The 19948-nt window shown below is 43.6% G+C and overlaps 1 protein-coding gene across 4 annotated transcripts in view; it reads left to right on the forward strand.

Moving 5' to 3' along the window:
* CORO6 (coronin 6) overlaps positions 1-19948 on the forward strand; it is an 83263-nt gene that overhangs the window by 23788 nt on the left and 39527 nt on the right. For all 4 annotated transcript variants that reach the window (XM_069945638.1, XM_069945636.1, XM_069945639.1 and 1 more), the window contains one exon: positions 16828-17035. In XM_069945638.1, coding sequence (XP_069801739.1) covers positions 16828-17035 — 208 coding nt within the window. The remainder of the gene's footprint in view (positions 1-16827; positions 17036-19948) is intronic.

A 19948-nucleotide genomic window follows, 5' to 3' on the forward strand; every position in this document is an offset into this window, starting at 1 on the left:
GGACGTTTTGATCACTTTTTATTAATTTTTTTATATATATAATGTAACATAAAATCGGTAATCCGCGCACTTTTTTCCCTCTTTTCGTGTACGCCGTTTACCGTTCGCAATGACGCTTGTTATATTTTAATAGATCGGACAATTACGCACGCTACGGTATATTATATGTTTATCTATTTATTTTTTTTTATATGTTTTATTTATATAATGGGAAAGGGTAGTGATTTCAACTTTTATTGGGGGAGGGGTTTTGGGGTAGTGTGTTAGTGTTTTTAACTTTTTTTTTTTTACACATTTGAAGTCCCTTTGGGGGACTTTTACATTCACTACTTGGATTTTTACACTGATGAATGCTATGCCTTAGGCATAACATTGATCAGTGTTATCGGCGATCTGCTCATTGAGCCTGCCTGTGCAGGCTCAGTGACCAGAGCGCCGATCGGACCGCACGGAGGCAGGTGAGAGAGCTCCGGCGGCCCGTTTTACCGATCGGGACCCCCGCAGTCACACTGCGGGGGTCCCGATCGGTAGGTGACAGGGGACTCGCCCTGTCACTTACACTTAAAGGAGTTTAAGGAGTTAATGACACGCGGCAGCGCGATCGCTGCAGCGTGTCATTACCGGTGAGGTCCCGGCTGCTAATTGCAGTTACGCCCTAGGTCGTCTGGGGACAGACTTCCATGGCGTAACTATACGCCCTGGGTCGTCTAAGGGTTAAATGACCCTGAAATGACAGTTACGCTTTTTCTGAAAACATTAAATATCAACAGTACAAGCGATTTTAAGAAACTCTGTAATAGGTTTTATGTACTAAAAGAGTTTCCTTCGGTACTGAAAAAGCAATCTCCCAGCCTCCCCCCTCACATCAGATGAAGCAGGATTTCTGTGTCCATTATGTGGCTATGGAGAGGGGAGGGGCTGTTAAGAGTGACTGAACACGGAGCAGTCCTGCACAGCACAACACCCTGCAATCTTCTCTCAGTAAGTTCATAGATAAGCACTGACCTTTCTGACCCCAGAATCCTGAGGTTTAGGTGCCCAGAGAGTCTACAAACAGCTGACCTTCATGTCACCTCTTCCTGCTCCCTCATCTCCCTCAGCCCCTCCCCCCTTCATAGGCTTACAATGGAGAGAGCAGAACCCGTTTTCACTGGCTTCTCTGTAATGAAGACGTATTTGCCTGATAATGCACAGATAAGAAGTCAGGGGGGGGGGCTGGGAAATTGCTTCTTGAGTACAGAAGGAGGCTTTTTTGGCTGATGAAACCTATTACAGAGTTTCTTAAAATCGCTTATACTACTGATTTCTGCAATAAAAAAAAAAACATGACAGTTACCCTTTAACCCTTAGACGACCCAGGGCGTATAGTTACGCCATGGAAGTCTGTCCCCAGACGACCTAGGGCGTAACTGTACGCCCTGGGTGTTTCTCCCGCTATGAAGCGCGCTCCGGAGCGGAGCGCGCTTCACAGCAGGTGGGGGCCGGCTGCAATCAGCAGCCGGGACCTCACCGGTAATGACACGCTGCAGCGATCGCGCTGCCGCGTGTCATTAACCCCTTAAACGCCGCGGTCGCGCCGCGATCGCGGCGTTTAAGTGTAAGTGACAGGGGGAGTCCCCTGTCACCTACCGATCGGGACCCCCGCAGTGTGACTGCGGGGGTCCCGATCGGTAAAACGGACTGCCGGAGGTCTCTCACCTGCCTCCGCGCGGTCCGATCGGCGCTCTGGTCACTGAGCCTGCACAGGCAGGCTCAATGAGCAGAGCGACGATAACACTGATCAATGCTGTGCCTATGGCATAGCATTCATCAGTGTATAAATCCGAGTAGTGTATGTAAAAGTCCCCCAAAGGGACTTCAAATGTGTAAAAAAAAAAGTTAAAAACACTAACACACTACCCCAAAACCCCTCCCCCAATAAAAGTTGAAATCACCCCCCTTTCCCATTATATAAATAAAACATATAAAAATAAATAAATAGATAAACATATAATATACCGTAGCGTGCGTAATTGTCCGATCTATTAAAATATAACAAGCGTCATTGCGAACGGTAAACGGCGTACACGAAAAGAGGGAAAAAAGTGCGCGGATTACCGATTTTATGTTACATTATATATATAAAAAAATTAATAAAAAGTGATCAAAACGTCCGATCTTCACAAATATGGTATTAATAAAAACTAGAGATCATGGCGGAAAAAATGACACCCCATACAGCCCCGTAGGTGAAAAAATAAAACCGTTATAAGCGTCACAATAGTCCCATTTTATTTATAATTAATTGCCAAAAAAAAGGATTTCATTTAAAAAAAATATATAACATTAGAGAATCTGCGTAAACCTGCATATGGTTGTGTTCGTACTGACCTATAGAGTAATGGTATCATGTCGCTGTTACCATATAGTGCATTACGTAGACACAGGAACCCCCCAAACGTTACCATATTGCATTCTTTTTTGCGATTTCACCAATTTATATCTTCATAAATAATATATTTGGAATTCCATCATACATGTTATGGTAAAATGAAAGGCGCCATTACACAGTACAACTATTCCTGTAAAAAACAAGCACTTACATGGCTTGTAGATAGAAAACTGAGAGTGCTAGAGCTCTTAGAAGGGGAGGAGGGAAAAACGGAAACACTAAGATCAAAATTTGCGCGGTCCACTGGGTCATTTTGGGCCTGGTCCTCAAAGGGTTAAATTAATATGGACGGATCCATTAGAAAAAAAGAAAAACGCTAGTGTGGCGGAGCCCTTAGGAGTTTTGCAAGTATGGATCTGCTGCCGACATTTATGCTCCATCCATTAATCTGTATTGCACTCTCTTGTGTTAGTCAATGTCAGTGAAGAATTCTTCCCTCCCAGATTTAGAACATGTGCTCGTTCCTAAAGCTTGCGAGGCTGAATTTGGTGTGTAGTGTTGGCCGGGAACCAGATGTCGTCCGTCCTTTGGAAATCAAATGCTGGTGCTACAGTCTGTCTCTGAGGCTGTCAGATGTGTTATGTAATATGTAGCAAGTTGTAAGAATCACTCAATAATGACAGTCCACAACAATGCACCTTAAGGCTGGGTTCACACTATGTATATTTCAGTCAGTATTGTGGTCCTCATATTGCAACTAAAACCAGGAGTGGATTAAAAACACAGCAAGGATCTGTTCACACAATGTTGAAATTGAGTGGATGGCCGCCATTTAATGGCAAATATTTGCTGTTATTTTAGAACAACGGCTGTTGTATTGAAATAATGGCCGTTATTTACTGTTATATGGCGGCCATCCACTCAATTTCAACATTGTGTGAACAGATGCTTGCTGTGTTTTCAATCCACTCCTGGTTTTGGTTGCAATATAAGGACCACAATACTGACTGAAATGTACGTAGTGTGAACCCAGCCTAAGGCTATGTTCACACTACGTAAAAGTACGGCTGTTGTTGCCATCGGCCGTTTATGCAGCGTGTTACATTGCCTATTCCTCTACGGGATCCCGGCCTAAGCGTATACACATTGTGTACGCTCAGGCCGGGATCTCATGCCGGGCCGCAAAGAACTGACATGTCAGTTTTCTGCGGCCGCAATTCAGTGAATTGCGGCCTTAGGAAACCCTGTCAGTTCACACAATGAAGCGAGTGGCTTCGGACGCTTGCTTCATTGTGTCCTATGCGGAGTTATGATGCGGGCGCACACTGATGTGCATGCATCAGAACACTACGGCCATAAAGATCATCTGGCCAGTACTGCAGTACCGGCCGGGATGATCTTGCCAGAGACCGGCCGTTCCGTGACCCGGCTGGGTCATGGAACGGCCGATCCGATACAACATGTAAACATAGCCTAAAGATGGAGAACAAGAGAGCTGGACAATTTGTAGACGTCGTTCAGCTGACAACCCCTTAACCACAAACATGCAACAGATTTAGAAAGTGTAGATAATTGTAACCTGAGAAGAGCTATTCCTGTAAGCATCAGTATACACACATCCAAGTCCTTTACATGTATGCAGATGGAGGGAGATAGAGATTGGTCACTGTAAAAGAATTACTAAGCCAAACTGGAGACAAGAGTGAGGCAGGGTCGGACTGGGGTACTTTAGGCCCACCAGGGAAATGGATTCTCTGATCGCTGCGTGCAATAAGTTCACACACAGTCAAATAAAATTAAAAAAAGACAGTAAAATACATATAAAATGCACATAGAAAATGTAAGGCTATGTTCACACACTAAATATGGCTGTATTTCTACCTAAAAAATCTGGCTGTGTTTTTCTATTATTTTTATAACCCCCCCCCCCTTTTTTTTTATACCTATTTTACTGTCATATTTTGCTTTTATTTTACTGTGTGTCTTAGTCACATGATAGATTTGTTTCAGTAATTTCTCACTATCCTGAATGGGGCTTGCAGAAAACCACTGACATGCTGCAGAAATATCGTTCTGATGTATGGAACAGATCTTCATTGTCAAAATTTCTGCTCGGAATCTGCCTAGTGTGAACATACCCTAAAAAGGTGAAGGATAACTGTGCTAGGGCCGATTCACACTCAGTTCATGCTCATTCAAAATGGTCCTGTATTTTATAACACAACATGTGAAGACCAAAAATATAGTATGAATCGTATCATATAAGTGTTAAAGTGGTACTGTCATTTATTTCAACTTTTGAAAGTTTGCCCAACCATATTTAAAAAATTTAGATCGCACCAGGTCTCAGCCTTTCTGCATGCTTCATTCCACTATAATTCTTCATCGCAGTGGGTTTTAAGACTGACACCTGGTGTAATCTGACACTTGTTGCCCAAACATGTCAAAAGTTTAGTGTCACCATAAAAAGAGACACGTCAAAAGTTTTGACCCGTACACAATGGCAACGTTTCGACCCTAGTGGGTCTTTCTGAGGCTTGAGAAAGACAAAACAGGGTCGTTGCCATTGTGTATGTTGCTTGAATAAAGATCCACCATATCTTCACTATTGCATGCTGTCGGACCACATTTTTCTGTGATGTCTCTATGACATGTCAAAAGTTTTCTATGATGACAGGTACACTTTAAATGATAATACCTTTAACATTCAGCATATAAGACAACCCCTTGAACCCTATGAGGACCAGGCCCAAAATGACCCAGTGGACCGCGCAAATTTTGATCTTAGTGTTCTCGTTTTTCCCCTTCTAAGAGCTCTAGCACTCTCAGTTTTCTATCTACAGGGCCATGTGATTGCTTGTTTGTTACAGGAATAGTTGTACTTTGTAATGGCGTCTTTCATTTTACCATAACATGTATGATGGAATCCCAAATATATTATTTATGAAGATATAAATAGGTGAAATCGTAAAAAAGAATGCAATATGGTAACGTTTGGGGGGTTCCTTTGTCTACGTAATGCACTATATGGTAACAGCGACATGATACTATTATTCTATAGGTCAGTCCGAACACAACCATATGCAGGTTACACAGATTTTCTAATGTTATATATATATTTTTAATGAAATCCTTTTTTGACAATTAATTATTAATAAAATGGGCCTATTGTGAGGCTTATAACGGTTTTATTTTTTCATCTATGGGGCTTTTTTATTAATACCATATTTGTTAAGATCGGACATTTTGACATCACTTTTTATTAATATTTTTCTATATATAATGTAACATAAAATCGGTAATCCACACACTTTTTCCCCTCTTTTCGTCTACACCGTTCACCGTTCGCAATGACACTTGTTATATTTTAGTAGATTGGACAATTACGCATGCTACGGTATATTATATCTTTATTTATTTTTATATGTTTTATTTATATAATGGGAAAGGGGGGGTGATTTAAACTTTTATTGGGGGAGGGGCTTTTGGGTAGTGTATTGGTGATTTTAACTTTTTTTTTTTATACATTTTAAGTCCCTTTGGGGGACATGTACATACATTAGTTTCATTTTCTACACTGATCATTGCTATGCCATAGGCATAGCATTGATCAGTGTTATCGGCGCTCTGCTGATTGAGCCAGTGACCAGAGCACCGATCGGACCGCACAGAGGCAGGTGAGAAATCTCCAGCGGTCCGATTTAATGATCGGAACCCCTGCAGTCACAATGCGGGGGTGCCGATCGGTAAGTGACAGGGGACTCCCCCTGTCACTTACACTTAAACGCCGCGGCCGCTGCAGTGCTATCGCACGCTGCAGTGGCACGCTGCAGTGCTATCGTTGTAGCGTGTCATTAACGGTGAGGTGTCGGCTGCTGATTGCAGCCGGCCCCCACCTGCTATGAAGCGCGCTCCGCTCCGGAGCGCGCTTCATAGCTCAGGACGTACCGGTACGTCCTTGGTCGTCTGGGCACAAACTTCCAGGATGTACCAGTACATCCTAGGTCGTCTAGGGGTTAAACAGACTGCACATAGACCCAAAGCAACCAAAAACCATAATTAATAAGCATAGCTGCCAGGAATAAAGACACAGACACCGATTTAACTTTTGCTGGGTGGTGATCGGCCACAGCTTTTAATTATTTCTCAAACCAAACCAATAACCGGGCACGTAGTGCCGAACTCTTAGACCGAGGGGTGTAAAGGGGTATGCCGGACGACAGACTCCTGCCGTGCAAGTCCGCCTTACTAACCCAACACACCTGCTTAGCAGGTAATTTCCGCCAGCTGTGACTTATGTATAATTACAAAAAGAAAGCACAAAAAGAAACAAAACACCATGACAAACCAAGATCAAAAGGGAGGGCGGGTGGGCAAACCGGCTGCAGGTCAGTCCTGTGGAGACTGAGGGCAGGAAGAGGAAGTTCAGGTTCCTAAAGGCAGAGGGTGGGGTTAGAGCAAGGAGGGAATCCGGCCTATTGGCCACAGAGCTCATAGGAAACATACAGGAGCTGTGTCTGAGAGGGGTGTGGGGAGGAGTTACAGCCTCACAGGAACTGTTAACCCTTTCCTGGCAGCTGCTGACGATCAGGTTTTAGGAGGAAATAGAGGAGAGTGCATGTGCAGTCAGTATGCACCCTCCATATCCAGTCAGGTGCCTTCCAGGTCTGGTGTTTGGGTTATAGAGTATAACAAACAATATAGGGACATGGAGAGAAAGGAGCTGCTGCACATCACACCTATGGCTGACACTAATGCCTCTCGGCTACATTGAAAAACCAATGCCAGGATGTTGGTATATAATTTGATCAAACCATATTGCCCCATGTACCACGTGCAGGTCCCCTGGTTCACATGAGTCCCTACACTCCACACTGTTGGTCAGTGACCGCCAACCCCGCAAAGTGAGCACAAACAGGGAAGGGAGGCCGTAGAATGGCCCTGCAACCCCAATGTCACAGGACCAAACCCCAAGGGCCCCCCCAAACCCAGCAGGCGCTGCCGGCGGAGAAAGCGGCCACCAAGAAACACAAATGTGAACAAGATGTAGCTGCTCACCATTGCTCCTGCAGGTAGAATGGGAAGAATAGGAGGTACAGTGGTACCTTGGTTTAAGAGTAACTTGGTTTAAGAGCGTTTTGGTTTAAGAGCTCACAGTTTTCAAAATTGTGACTTGGTTTAAGAGCTCCATGTTCTGGGTGGGAGCGCGAGTGGAGGAGGGGCATGGTCTGCATAGCGGGGTCTACAGCCCTGTACCCTGACCCAGGAAGTCTCCCTCACCTTCCAAATCATAGCAGATCCTCTTCAGGCTGGGGCTTGCATCAGGGGACAGGACCGTGGGGGTAATCTCTCCATAGCTGTAACCCCTCTCTCCCCGGACAGAGAGTGCTGCATGTATGTGCCCACATCTGTCCTGCTCATTCCTTCATGCTCCCTGCAGTCTCTGTCAGTCCTTGTGTTTCCCATCCTCTCCATTACTGTACAGTAGTTTATGATATCACATATTCTGCTGTTTCTTAATCTTTGTTTCATCTGTTTTACATGTAATTCAGAAAAATAAATCATTATTTTTGGGGTGTGGAACCAATTGTCTGCACTTCTATAATTTCTTATGGGAAAATTTGCTTTGGTTTAAGAGCAGATTTGGATTACAAGCACGGTCCCGGAACAAATTATGCTCGTTATCCAAGGCACCACTGTACTTGCAATGTGTGCACAGGTGCTTCCTGCGAATATGTTACTGGTTGTTTTGTCATTAATCTTATGAGGTTCCGTTCACATGTAGTAAAACTGGCGGATTTCCGCTGGCAGTCTATGGGAGGTTTGCGCGCCTCCTCTCTCAGTGCTGAAGAATGGACATTCATTCTTCAGCGCGGAGAGAGGAGGCACGCAGGCATCCCATAAACTGCCATTATGACACAGAGGCTGGCAGGATTCCGCGGCGTAGAATTCCACAGCGGGATTCCGCCAGTTTTACTCCTAAAGCCTAAATGCGCAAATAAATGCTGTCTAAAAAGCAATGTTTTGTATTCAGGGTATAGTTTCTGAATAATATCCTGACTACAGATTTGACCCTGATAAGATTAGCGTATGGCTGTACAGTTGGTGCGATAATGACTTTCTGATCCCTGCAAATCTCCATATTTCATGTAAGACTACTGACGCCTTATTCATATCTTGTAGGAGGAGTCTCAGAGCGTTGCCCAAGTATTGCACTTGCCCACATACTGTCTCCTTTCCTTTTCATCCATTCTCCAGGATTCTCAACGCTCAGGACAGGTATTTCTGGGAATGACCGTCCTGTTGACATGAGCATCAAGTATCATCATACTTGACATCTTAATCCTTTGATGATATTAATAAGTCAAAAGGAGGTGTGTACCAGACAGTAATAAGGTCCAGGCAAGTGCTGGGTATCTTATTTAGGCTATGTTCATTCACACACACACACACACACAGTAAAATAATACTAAAATACGGACGTGACTTTGAGGGAAAATAAATCAACGTGTAAACAGGTAAAAAAATTGGCAATTAAAAAAAAAAAAAAAAAAAAAAACGGGTTGTAAATAATAAGCCTGTTCATTAACACCAGGCTATGGGTATGCTCCCATAATGTCTTTTTTGCCCGTTTGAGGCCAAGTAACGGCCATTGCTGTGTAATAGCAGCCTTTATTTGGCCTTAAACGGACAAAAAAGACGTTGTAGGAACATAGCCTAGAGGTGAAGCTATAAATATTCTTTTAAAGGGCTATTCCAGTGAAAATCTTTTTCTTCTAAATCAACTGGTGTCAGAAAGTTATACAGATTTGTAATTTGCTTCTATTTAAAAATCTCAACTTCTCCAGTACTTATCAGCTGCTGTATGTCCTGCAGGAAGTGGTGTATTCTCTCCAGTCTGACACAGTGCTCTCTACTGCCACCTCTGTCCATGTCAGGAACTGTCTAGAGCAGCAGCAAATCCCCATAGAAAACCTCTGCTTCTCTGGACAGTTCCTCACATGGACAGAGGTGGCAGCAGAGAGCACTGTGTCAGACTGGAGAGAATACACTCCTTTCTACAGGATATACAGCAGCTAATAAGTACTGGAAGGCTTGATATTTTTCAATAGAAGTAAATTACAAATCAACATAACTTCCTGAAACCAGTTGATTTGAAAGAAAAAGATTTTCTATATTTGGGGAAATCATCCGGATATAGACAGAGATTTGAGACCTTAGTTAAGCAATCACTTATAAATGATGACCTGGGATTACAAAGTCTTGAATACAGTATTAGACAGAGACATTGGATCAATGGGACTTCCTTTGATGATGGATACAGCGTCAGATATTGTGGATAGTGATTAAGCCAAATGCTACTTAAGGTACTGTCAGATATTCATTCCTCAGAGGATGCATTGTGCTATTTATGTCTTCTGGATTGCACGTCCACAGTCCTTGTAATGGCACCAATGGGGTTCTTTAAGGTGAACAAATGGGTAAAGGCGTATTTAACTTCTATTAAAAAAATCTTCAGTCTTCCAGTACTTATCAGCTGCTGTATGTCCTGCAGAAAGTGGTGTATTCTTTCCAGTCTGGAGAGCAGGAGAGGTTTTTTATGTGGATGTGCTACTGCTCTGGACAGTTCCTGACATGGACATAGGTGGCATCAGAGAGCACTGTGTAAGACTGGAGAGAATACACCACTTCCTGCAGGACATACAACAGCTGATAAGTACTGGAAGACTTGAGATTTTCTTAATAGAAGTAAATTACAAATCTCTATCACTTTCCGGCACCAGTTGATTTGACAGAAAAACATTTTGGTGAACAATCCCTTAACGATTCTAAGCTGGACTTTTTTGCATGTCCTGCTTTTTTTTAAAATTGTATTCCTGGCTTGTCACCGCACTTTGTCACCAACATGACTGCATAGTGCAGATAAAGGGGTCTGAAACCTGCAGGGAGCTCCCTGAGGATCCAACATTACTAAACTTTCGATTTCGTTCAAGGTTCCCATACAATCCTTTTTAGGGCTATGTTCCCACTTTGTATGACACTGGCCGTTCTGTGACCCGTGGTCACAGAACAGCCAGTGTCATAAAAGATCATCCTAGCCGGTACTGCAGTACTGGCCGGATGATCTTTACTGCCACTGAATTCGGATGCAAGCGCATCCATGCAGAATGGAGCGTGTGGCCGGAGCCGCACGCTCCATTGTGTGCACTGACAGGGTTTTCTGTGGCTGCTATTCATTGAATAGCAGCCGCAGAAAACTGACATGTCAGTTTCTTGCGGCGCCACTAGGGATCCCGGCCAGAGTGTATACCATGTGTATACACTCCGGCCGGGATTTCTTAGAAGTTACCACTACGTAAGTTCTGTAGTAATCACAGCATTTAGTACAACGGTCGTGAATATTACAAAACGTACGCTGTAGGAACATGGCCTAAGATAGTACAAATGACTCTATGACCCTTCGGCCCCTTGCATGACCCACAAATACGGACAGATTTCTGACCTATTTATTTCTGTGACCCCGTACACACAGATCTGTGTTGGGGCCGTGATTTGCATCGCAGAAAAAAACTAAAAAAATTATATTGCGGCCCATAGTTGAAGCACAAATCCTCTATCTTGAGTGAAGTGGGCAGTGCCGTTGTGGACACATTCGTACTCCTTTCTGTTGTGGTATAGCCCCGGTGTAAGGCTTGACCGGTCACTTGCCAGATGGTGAAGTGTGACTCCACTACAGTGGTGGTTGGTGGGGGAATAGCTCAGTCAGGTGTTATGTTGTTGTGACGCCAGTGCCGGTTGGGCACACAGGTATAGTGGCACACCTGCTTTTAGTTTAGATAGGCCGGCTATATCCTTTCCTCTGTGGTCAGTAACCTGCCAGGATGTGATGGGTCCCTTGAGCGCTTATCACAGTGGTCCGGAGTGGAGCTGTGACCCACCCGAACTATTGGTACTGCCACCCACAGAAAGGGGAGATGACCCAAGGAAGGTGCCGTTACTGTGTAGGTGCTGAGATAAGAATCACGTGAGTCCCGTTACAATAAATAAACTCTTCTTTACTACAGGAATACTTGATACAGTGGTATACAATGCTTTGACTGATAAGACTTGCTGAGAGCTTGAGAGGTAGAATAGCAATACTGGCTTGGTAGCGTGCTGAGAAGTAGAGTAAGTTCAGAGAAGTAGAGAGGAGGATGTCTAGAGAGTCCCAACCGAATGTAGTACTGTGCTCTGCCGGAACTTTAGAGTTAGAATATGTAGAATACTTGAGAGTAGATAGAATACTTGTGCCCGTGTTTTAACTCTTTGGTCTTTGCACCACCTATTGCCCACCAGTGACCCGTCCTAGAGGGTGACACAAGCCCCAAACCTTGTTACCTGGGTTGAGCAGAGTGGTCAAAGTTCTCTGATTACACCTGCGCTGCAAGATAGAGTAGGCTTCTAGCAACTTTGCTCTATCCGGATCAGTTTCTTTTTCTTCAGGATACTGCCCTGCACCTTTAGACTTGATCTCGGCGTGGGCTGGGATGATCCCTGACTTGTCCTCTCTGAAAGTGTTTAGCACTGCATAGTTTGTATAAGTGCTGCTTTTAAGAAGAGTGTCCTTGCTTCCCATGTGCCTCTGTTCTGCTTAACAGCTAGACTAGGACTCGACTAGTCCTCTACCACTGGAACTGGCATAAACCAAAGCCCAACTTGGTTACTGTAGGGACCGTTCTGGCTTGCGTCCTCTCCGTTCAACAACGTGACTAAGACTCACTAACACTTCCTCTCCCCATGTGACTACCTTCTACAGGGTATGTAATAGCTGCTGTGAGTGGGTGAGAAGAGAGTGTAAGAGAAGAAAGGAGAAAAGAGACAGGTAGAGAATAGGAAAGAGCTCTCATTGGTGCAGAAATCACAAACAACAATAACCCCTTGAGTACTACAGCTGTGCAACACATAAGTATACAATATACGTACTAGCGACATCTAGTGGCAAAATTTAGGTACAACAAATCACCACTTACACTTGGAGTACACGCTTTTGCAAAGGGTGTATCTACTTGCAACACTCGTGGTGGGACACCACACCGTAGCTGGAGGTCTGTGGCTAAGGGCAGGACTATGGACGTGTGTATTTAGCCTTAGTCTTAGGCCTAATTGAGGACAAAATAAGAAATTATTCTCATTTAGTCCAAAAGGTACACACTAGAGATGAGCAAACATCGAAAATACTCAGGTTCATGTTAAAGGAGAAGTCTGGCGAAAATTTTTATTAAAGTATTGTATTGCCCCCCAAGTTATACAAATCACCAATATACACTTATTACGGGAAATGCTTATAAAGTGCTTTTCTCCCTGCACTTACTACTGCATCAAGGCTTCACTTCCTGGATAACATGATGATGTCACTTCCTGGATAAAATGGTGATGTCACGCCTCGACTCCCAGAGCTGTGCGGGCTGTGGCTGCTGGAGAGGATGATGGCAGAGGGATGCTCAGTGTCAGGGGCGTAACTAGGAATAGCTGGGCCCCATAGCAAACTTTTGATGGGCCCCTCCTTCTCGAAGTGTAAACATAACTGCAGAACTGCGCTTGTCGGGAGTGCTTTCTGTTAAAGGGACATTTGCAGAACCTGGGAGCTCTACTTGGCCACCTGGTGCTGCAAATGATGACAGCACAGGGGGCCTAGTGTATTGCAAGGGCCCCCATAGCAGCCGCTATGGCTGCTACAGTGGTAGTTACGCCCCTGCTCAGTGTCCCCCCAGTGCCCTGTGGCCCTCAGTGTCCCTCTGCCATCATCCTCTCCAGCAGCCACAGCCCGCACAGCTCTGGGAGTCGGGATGTGACATCACCATTTTATCCAGGAAGTGACATAACCATGTTATCCAGGAAGTGACATCACCATGTTATCCAGGAAGTGACATCACCATTTTATCCAAGAAGTGACGTCACCATGTTATTCAGGAAGTGACATCACCATGTTATCCAGGAAGTGACATCACCATGTTATCCAGGAAGTGACATCACCATTTTATCCAAGAAGTGACGTCACCATGTTATCCAGGAAGTGACATCACCATGTTATCCAGGAAGTGACATCACCATGTTATTTAGGAAGTGACATCACCATGTTATCCAGGAAGTGACATCGCCATGTTATCCAGGAAGTGACATCGCCATGTTATCCAGGAAGTGACATCAACACGTTATCCAGGAAGTGACATCACCATGTTATCCAGGAAGTGACATCACCATGTTATCCAGGAAGTGACATCACCATGTTATCCAGGAAGTGAAGCCTTGATGCAGTGCAGGGAAAAAGCACTTTATAAGCATTTCCCGTAATAAGTGTATATTGGGGATTGTATAACTTGGGGGGCACTACAATACTTTAATAAAAATTTTCGCCGGATGTCTTCTTTAACCTGAACACTCTGCATTTGATTACAGGTGGCTGAAGAAGTTGGATGCTGGAAAACATGGATACAGGCATAGGCTATGTTCACGTTTTCCCGGACTTCCTATGGCTGCATACAACTTCTTCAGCCGCTGCTAATCAAATGTGAACGGGGAGATTTATGAAAGGGTGTAAATATACACCTGTTGTAAACTGCCCACAGCAACCAATCACAGCTCAGCTTATATTTAATATAAGTATATTTACACCCTTTCATAAATCTCCTCTGAAGTGTTTGGTTTTTGCGGTGCAGTAATCAAATGCAGAGCGCTCAAGGTTCGCTCATTTCTAGCGCACACGTATTCAACATAAAGATTCATATGGTCAGATATTACAGTCAGAGGTGAACGAAGCAGCTACAGAGGTGGCAGATTTATTGAGCAGTCTGCTCCTTTTAAATAAATCTGGCATAGATTGACTTGAAAAGACAGATATTTTTACTATTTTATACAATATACAGTGAATGGGGGAGATTTATCAAACATGGTGTAAAGTGAAACGGGCTCAGTCGCCCCTAGCAACCAATCAGATTCCACCTCTCATTCCTCACAGACTCTTTGGAAAGTAAAAGGTGGAATCTGATTGGTTGCTAGGGGCAACTGAGCCAGTTTCACTTTACACCAGTTTGATAAATCTCCCCCAATATTTCTAAAAAGAAAAATTAATTTTGTGACGCCATTAAGAAGGTTTTTTTCTTCTGTTTCAGACATGAGGAATGTGATTGTCTTTGTTTTGCTCAATGTGACCTCTGAGAACTGAAAGGTCCATTGTAACCGAATAGTGACCCTGTTCTCTTAGCTTGCAGTCTGTGATGTTATTTGGAGGTGTATCTGTACTCACTGACACAAACAGTGGTTTCAGCTTCTGCTTATTGTTTACATTTTCTTGTAGAAATCAAATCGCACGATTACCAATTTTGTTAATTTTTAATCCTTAAAGGGGTAGTCCAGGAAATTCTTGTTACAGTTATAATTACATGTCCACAGTCAGGGGTAAAAACATTTTAAAAGTGTACTCACTTACCCACACTGTCAGTGTTTCCAGTGGTACCCTATCCCACTGGGATAGGGTACCACAGGTCTCGATCTTGACACAAGAAAGTTCCCACTGAGCCAGTCAGTGGTCAACACAGTTGCTGCTGATTGGCTGAGCGGGCACTGAAGCTCAGATTACAGGAATATGCAGTTGTTCATTGTTGTCATGTCACGCCACTCTCAGCAAAGCTATAATCTGCTAACCCATGCTTTCACATTATCCTTAAGCAACCTTGAGGATATGCAATGAAAAAGGTGACATGAAGACTATGAAGTAGATTCTATGGTCATAAGCTGTCAAAGCCCAGATAGAGCAAAGCAGTCCCAAACCATCACTTTTTTTCACAACCATACTTTATTGAAAAAACTCTCATCCTGGCTGTTTAACCCCCTAGATGCTGCAGTGCAGTCATTAGCAACTGTGGAGTCAAGGCAATTAGAAAGCAGGTTGTGGTTTCCACTAGACTCCAATCAGTCTGCTTAGTGGTGCCAAAGGTTGGATGTACTGAGAGAGCAGTCAGGTCATCATATACTGCAGTATAACAGTATTATATAAGCAATGAAAGAGGTGTATTCCCTACTGCCATTTTGCCAAGAGACAAAGACAAAGAAACTTAAAGTGTCACTGTTGTTTAAATTTTCTTTTGCAGAAATAGTACAGGCGATTTTAAGAAACTTTGTAATTGGGTTTATTAGCTGAAAAATGCATTTTTATCATTGAAGCTCTCCCCCCTGTCTTCATGGTTCTCTATGGAGAGGGGAGGGGTGGAGGGAGATGAGGCACCAAAACAGGACAACAAAGAGTTAATTTAAAGCTACATCACCGGCTATCTCTTCTGACAGCAGCACTGACCTCTCTGACCTCTGAATACTGGCTCTCACACTGTGTAATCTTTTGTTCTCTGCTCTATGCTGCAGACTAATCTCCCTCCTCCCCCTCCCCTCTCCATAGATTAGACAGGGCTCAACTGATGTAAAAGATTCAAGATTTCCTGAAAATGAGCAGTAAATGAGAGAGAGAGAGAGAGGTGGGAGGAGGGGGGACCTGGGGAAAGTCTTTGTGAATGCAGATAAGGGCATATTTGCCTAATAAACCCAATTACAAAGTTTCTTAAAATTGCCTGTACTATTGATTTCTGACACTTAAGTAATGACAATATGACAATAACATATTTACATGGATTACACATATTTATATGACGAGTACAGTACCCAATATATACAGGTCTGCAATATCTTCTGCATAAATCCAAAAATATTCACACTTTCACATTTAGGCTTAGCTTCTTCATTGATTCTTCATTTATTAATGTCATCTTCTCTTGGGTAATTTTACTATAATAATCAGAAGTCATTACTTGATCTATCATCACTGCTTGGAGTACATTAAATAGTAATAAAGTATAAGCTGTGCAGAAATTTTCCAGCATATCTAATGCTACAGTTCAATATCCAAATGCTGATCTTAGGGCTGCAAGATGGTTTGTATTGTTTGTGTGACTTTTCTGTAAAGCTTAAAGGGGTTTTCTGATTAAAACTTTATTGTCCCGTATCCACAGGATAGGGGGACAAGTAAGAGACTGCGGGGGGTCTGACCCTTCTATAGTTATAATGAATGGAGTGGGATGGCTGGCGGCGATAAGTGCCCCAGTGCACGGGGCACGGGGATGGAGCAGACTACTAACTGCTCCAGAATGGCGCCAAGGAGGAAGGTATGAGACATACTATAAGAGACATACCTTCCTCCTCGGTGCCTCCTGTGCAATAGGGACATATCAGCGGGTTAGATTCGTCTAACCTACTGATAGTTCCCCTTTAAGCAAAACTTTTGACATGTTACAGGCAAATGTCAAATGCATTGATAGGTCAGGGCCTCACTGCTGACTTATCACCCTTTGTATTGTCTCTCCTGGTTTATGCAGACATAATACCTTACTCCTAGAAAGACTCATACTTTTCCATTTCTCTTGTTCCTTCAGAATTTCCACAATGAGCCGCAGAGTGGTGCGTCAGAGCAAATTCAGGCACATTTTTGGTCAGCCTGTCAAAGCAGATCAAATGTATGAAGATATCCGAGTATCTAAGCTGACCTGGGACAGCTCCTTCTGTGCTGTAAATCCTAAATTCTTGGCCATTATTGTGGAGTCTAGCGGTGGAGGGGCCTTTATAGTGTTACCATTAGCAAAGGTAAGTTACATTATAATAACATTGAAATGAACTATACTAAATTGCTATGTATAAAGGAAAGACGCTATTCACATCCCTTTATGGATTTTTATTCGATAATTGCATATAAAAACCCTGAATGGGTGAACACACCTAACTTATATATCAGGTTTGTGAATGTGACATCAATTACTATGAACCCAACACCTTATATGTGTGCACTGTTACATTTTATCCAGGACTAACATGCTTATAGATACGTATTGATTGGCAATATTTTATATGTGTAGTATAATAATATACAATATCCAAAATCAGTATTTTAATACAGTATGTACCCTGTTTCCCCGAAAATAAGACCTAGTAGAGGTTTTGCTCAATTGCTAAATATAAGGCCTTCCCCGAAAGTAAAAAAAATTAGTTTGGAAGCACGACTGCCGATCAGAACACAAGGGCGTGCAGCTGTGATTCTTTTTGTCCCGGCACCGTTGTCCCCTACCTTCTTCACCGTCCATTGCAGAGCAGCTGCATGCAGGACATGAAGACAGTCATCTGCCACCAACCCCGATGTTCCCTTCTGCGGCCATCACATGTAAATGTGCAGGCAAGGCATCAAGAGGCCTTCGCTTGCCACCATCCCCGTTGTCCCCTACCGCTAGATATAAAAATGTACACAAACTGCCCTTATCCCATTGCCTGCTGCCATACCGTACGCTGTCCCTGCTGTACTATACGAGTGTGCTGTGGTGAGCTTTCCCTGGTGGCCGAAAGCTGCCATACTGTTTGCGGTCCCTGCTGTGCTGTACTATATAAGTGTGCTGTGGTGAGCTCCCCCAGGTGGCTGAAAGCTGCCATACTGTACGCTGTCCCTGCTGTGCTGTACGAGAGTGCTGTGGTGATCTTCCCGTGGTGGCCAGAAGCTGCCATATCAAACGCTATCACTGCTGTGCTTTACAAGTGTGCTGTGGTGAGCTCCCCCCAGTGGCCGGAAGCCGTCATAACGTACTCTTTGTCCCTGCTGTGCTCTACAAGTGTGTTGCGGTGAGCTCCCCCTGATGGCCGGACGCCACCATACCGTACACTCTTTCCCTGCTGTGTATGTGACATGTGAATTCTTCTTCATGGAAAAATAAGATGTGTCCTGAAAATAAGACCTGGCGCATCTTTGGGAACAAAAATGAATATAAGACACTGTCTTATTTTCATTGAAACACGGTATTAGGGGAGCTTTATTCACTAAAATGTATATATATAAAGATAGTTATTATTTTCATTGACTAATTATTCAGGAACGTAGGTAATGTGGTCAGCAGGTGAAGACTTAAGATTATTTCTGTGTGTAAGAGGCCCAGCGCTCAGCCGAAGAATGAGCAATGATCTTGTTCACCAGGTAGTTGCATCTTCTATGTGGTCCTATAAATCACTTTATGGAGCACATCTCCCGGTGTATACAGGCAATGTGCTGCTGACAATGATGGAAATAAACAGCCTGATAAATTATCGAGAAATCCTTCATCTGCCAGTCAGTTCTAAGAATTGGGATGTGTGAATTGTTCTTTAAAGAGGTCCCAATTGACATCTACATAGTCACTCTTTTCAGGCAGTTATTTGCCCTGGACCTCACCATTAGACGTCTATTTCTAAGCATAGGCCTCCTGCACTTCTGAGCTCAGTGGGCTCAATATGGGTACGCCACAGTATATGTCGGCGTCTCTTTCTAATGTGTGAACGCCCACTGCTCATGACCAAAGGGCCTTGTGGACACTTACGTATTGGTGAACTATTGCTAACTTTCCACTAGGAAACCACCTCAGCCCCACCGATTCTTTCTATAACATTGCTTCTCCCATATATCAGTTTCAAGTTTAAAGGCCACACTACAAGGAAGTCATATAAACCTGGAACTATTTATAGTGAGCTTACTGGAGAAGGGTTTGATGCAAAGCGGACATGTGGGGTAGTATAGAAGGCATCAGACATCATACAGCTGCATCGGCATGTCACAGCTCATATAGCTTCTCTCTTACAGTTTTTAGGCTATGTTCACACTGCATACGAATCCGTACGCAGGTCTTACGCTGCCGTACATGTGCGGCTAAAACTACGGGCATGCGAAAAATCGACATGCGCCGGATGCGTATGCACCGTGAACATACGCCCGTAGTAGAGTTATGCTTCCCTAGCTTGTTTCAAAGCGATCTGAAACAGGTCATTTACTTGGAAATCTTCGCCCAGAACCTTTTGGATCGAAAAATCAAGTTCAATTTGGCTAAAATAAGTACTTCGTACGGGAGTGCAAGGAAATCCACGGCCGTGAGTTTCAAACATTTCCGTCCTCAAACAATGGTCTTGTTCATTTTTCACGGCGCCGCATACGATCCGGCCGTAAGTTCATACGTAGTGTGCACTGTGCGGGCGTATATCGTATACTTTCAAGCGAACGCATCAACCTCAAAACTACGTGCGTATATTCGCGGTTCGCACTACGGACGGATTCATACGCAGTGTGAACATAGCCTTAACAAATAATGTAAATCACTGGCCTAATAACATAAATGTCTACATTTACATTCATTTTCCTGACATACATGTAAAACGAGTGCAAGATTTTCAAAGACTCCATAGACAATGAGAGAACAAGTATGCTACATGCATGTGCATGTATCCAGATTACCCGCCCTCACCTGGCTACTGTATGCACCTGGATTGCCTTTAACCCTTTAGGGACCGGGCCAATTTTCGATTTTGCGTTTTCGTTTCTTCCTCCTTGTGTTTAAAAGGCTATAGCACTTGCATTTTTCCACCTAGAAACCCACATGAGCCCTTATTTTTTGCGTCACTAATTGTACTTTGCAATGACAGGCTGAATTTTTGTATAAAGTACACTGCGAAACCAGAAAAAAATTTAAAGTGTGGTGAAATTGAAAAAAAAAA

Source organism: Dendropsophus ebraccatus, chromosome 11 (assembly GCF_027789765.1).
Source record: "Dendropsophus ebraccatus isolate aDenEbr1 chromosome 11, aDenEbr1.pat, whole genome shotgun sequence".
NCBI lineage: Eukaryota > Metazoa > Chordata > Amphibia > Anura > Hylidae > Dendropsophus > Dendropsophus ebraccatus.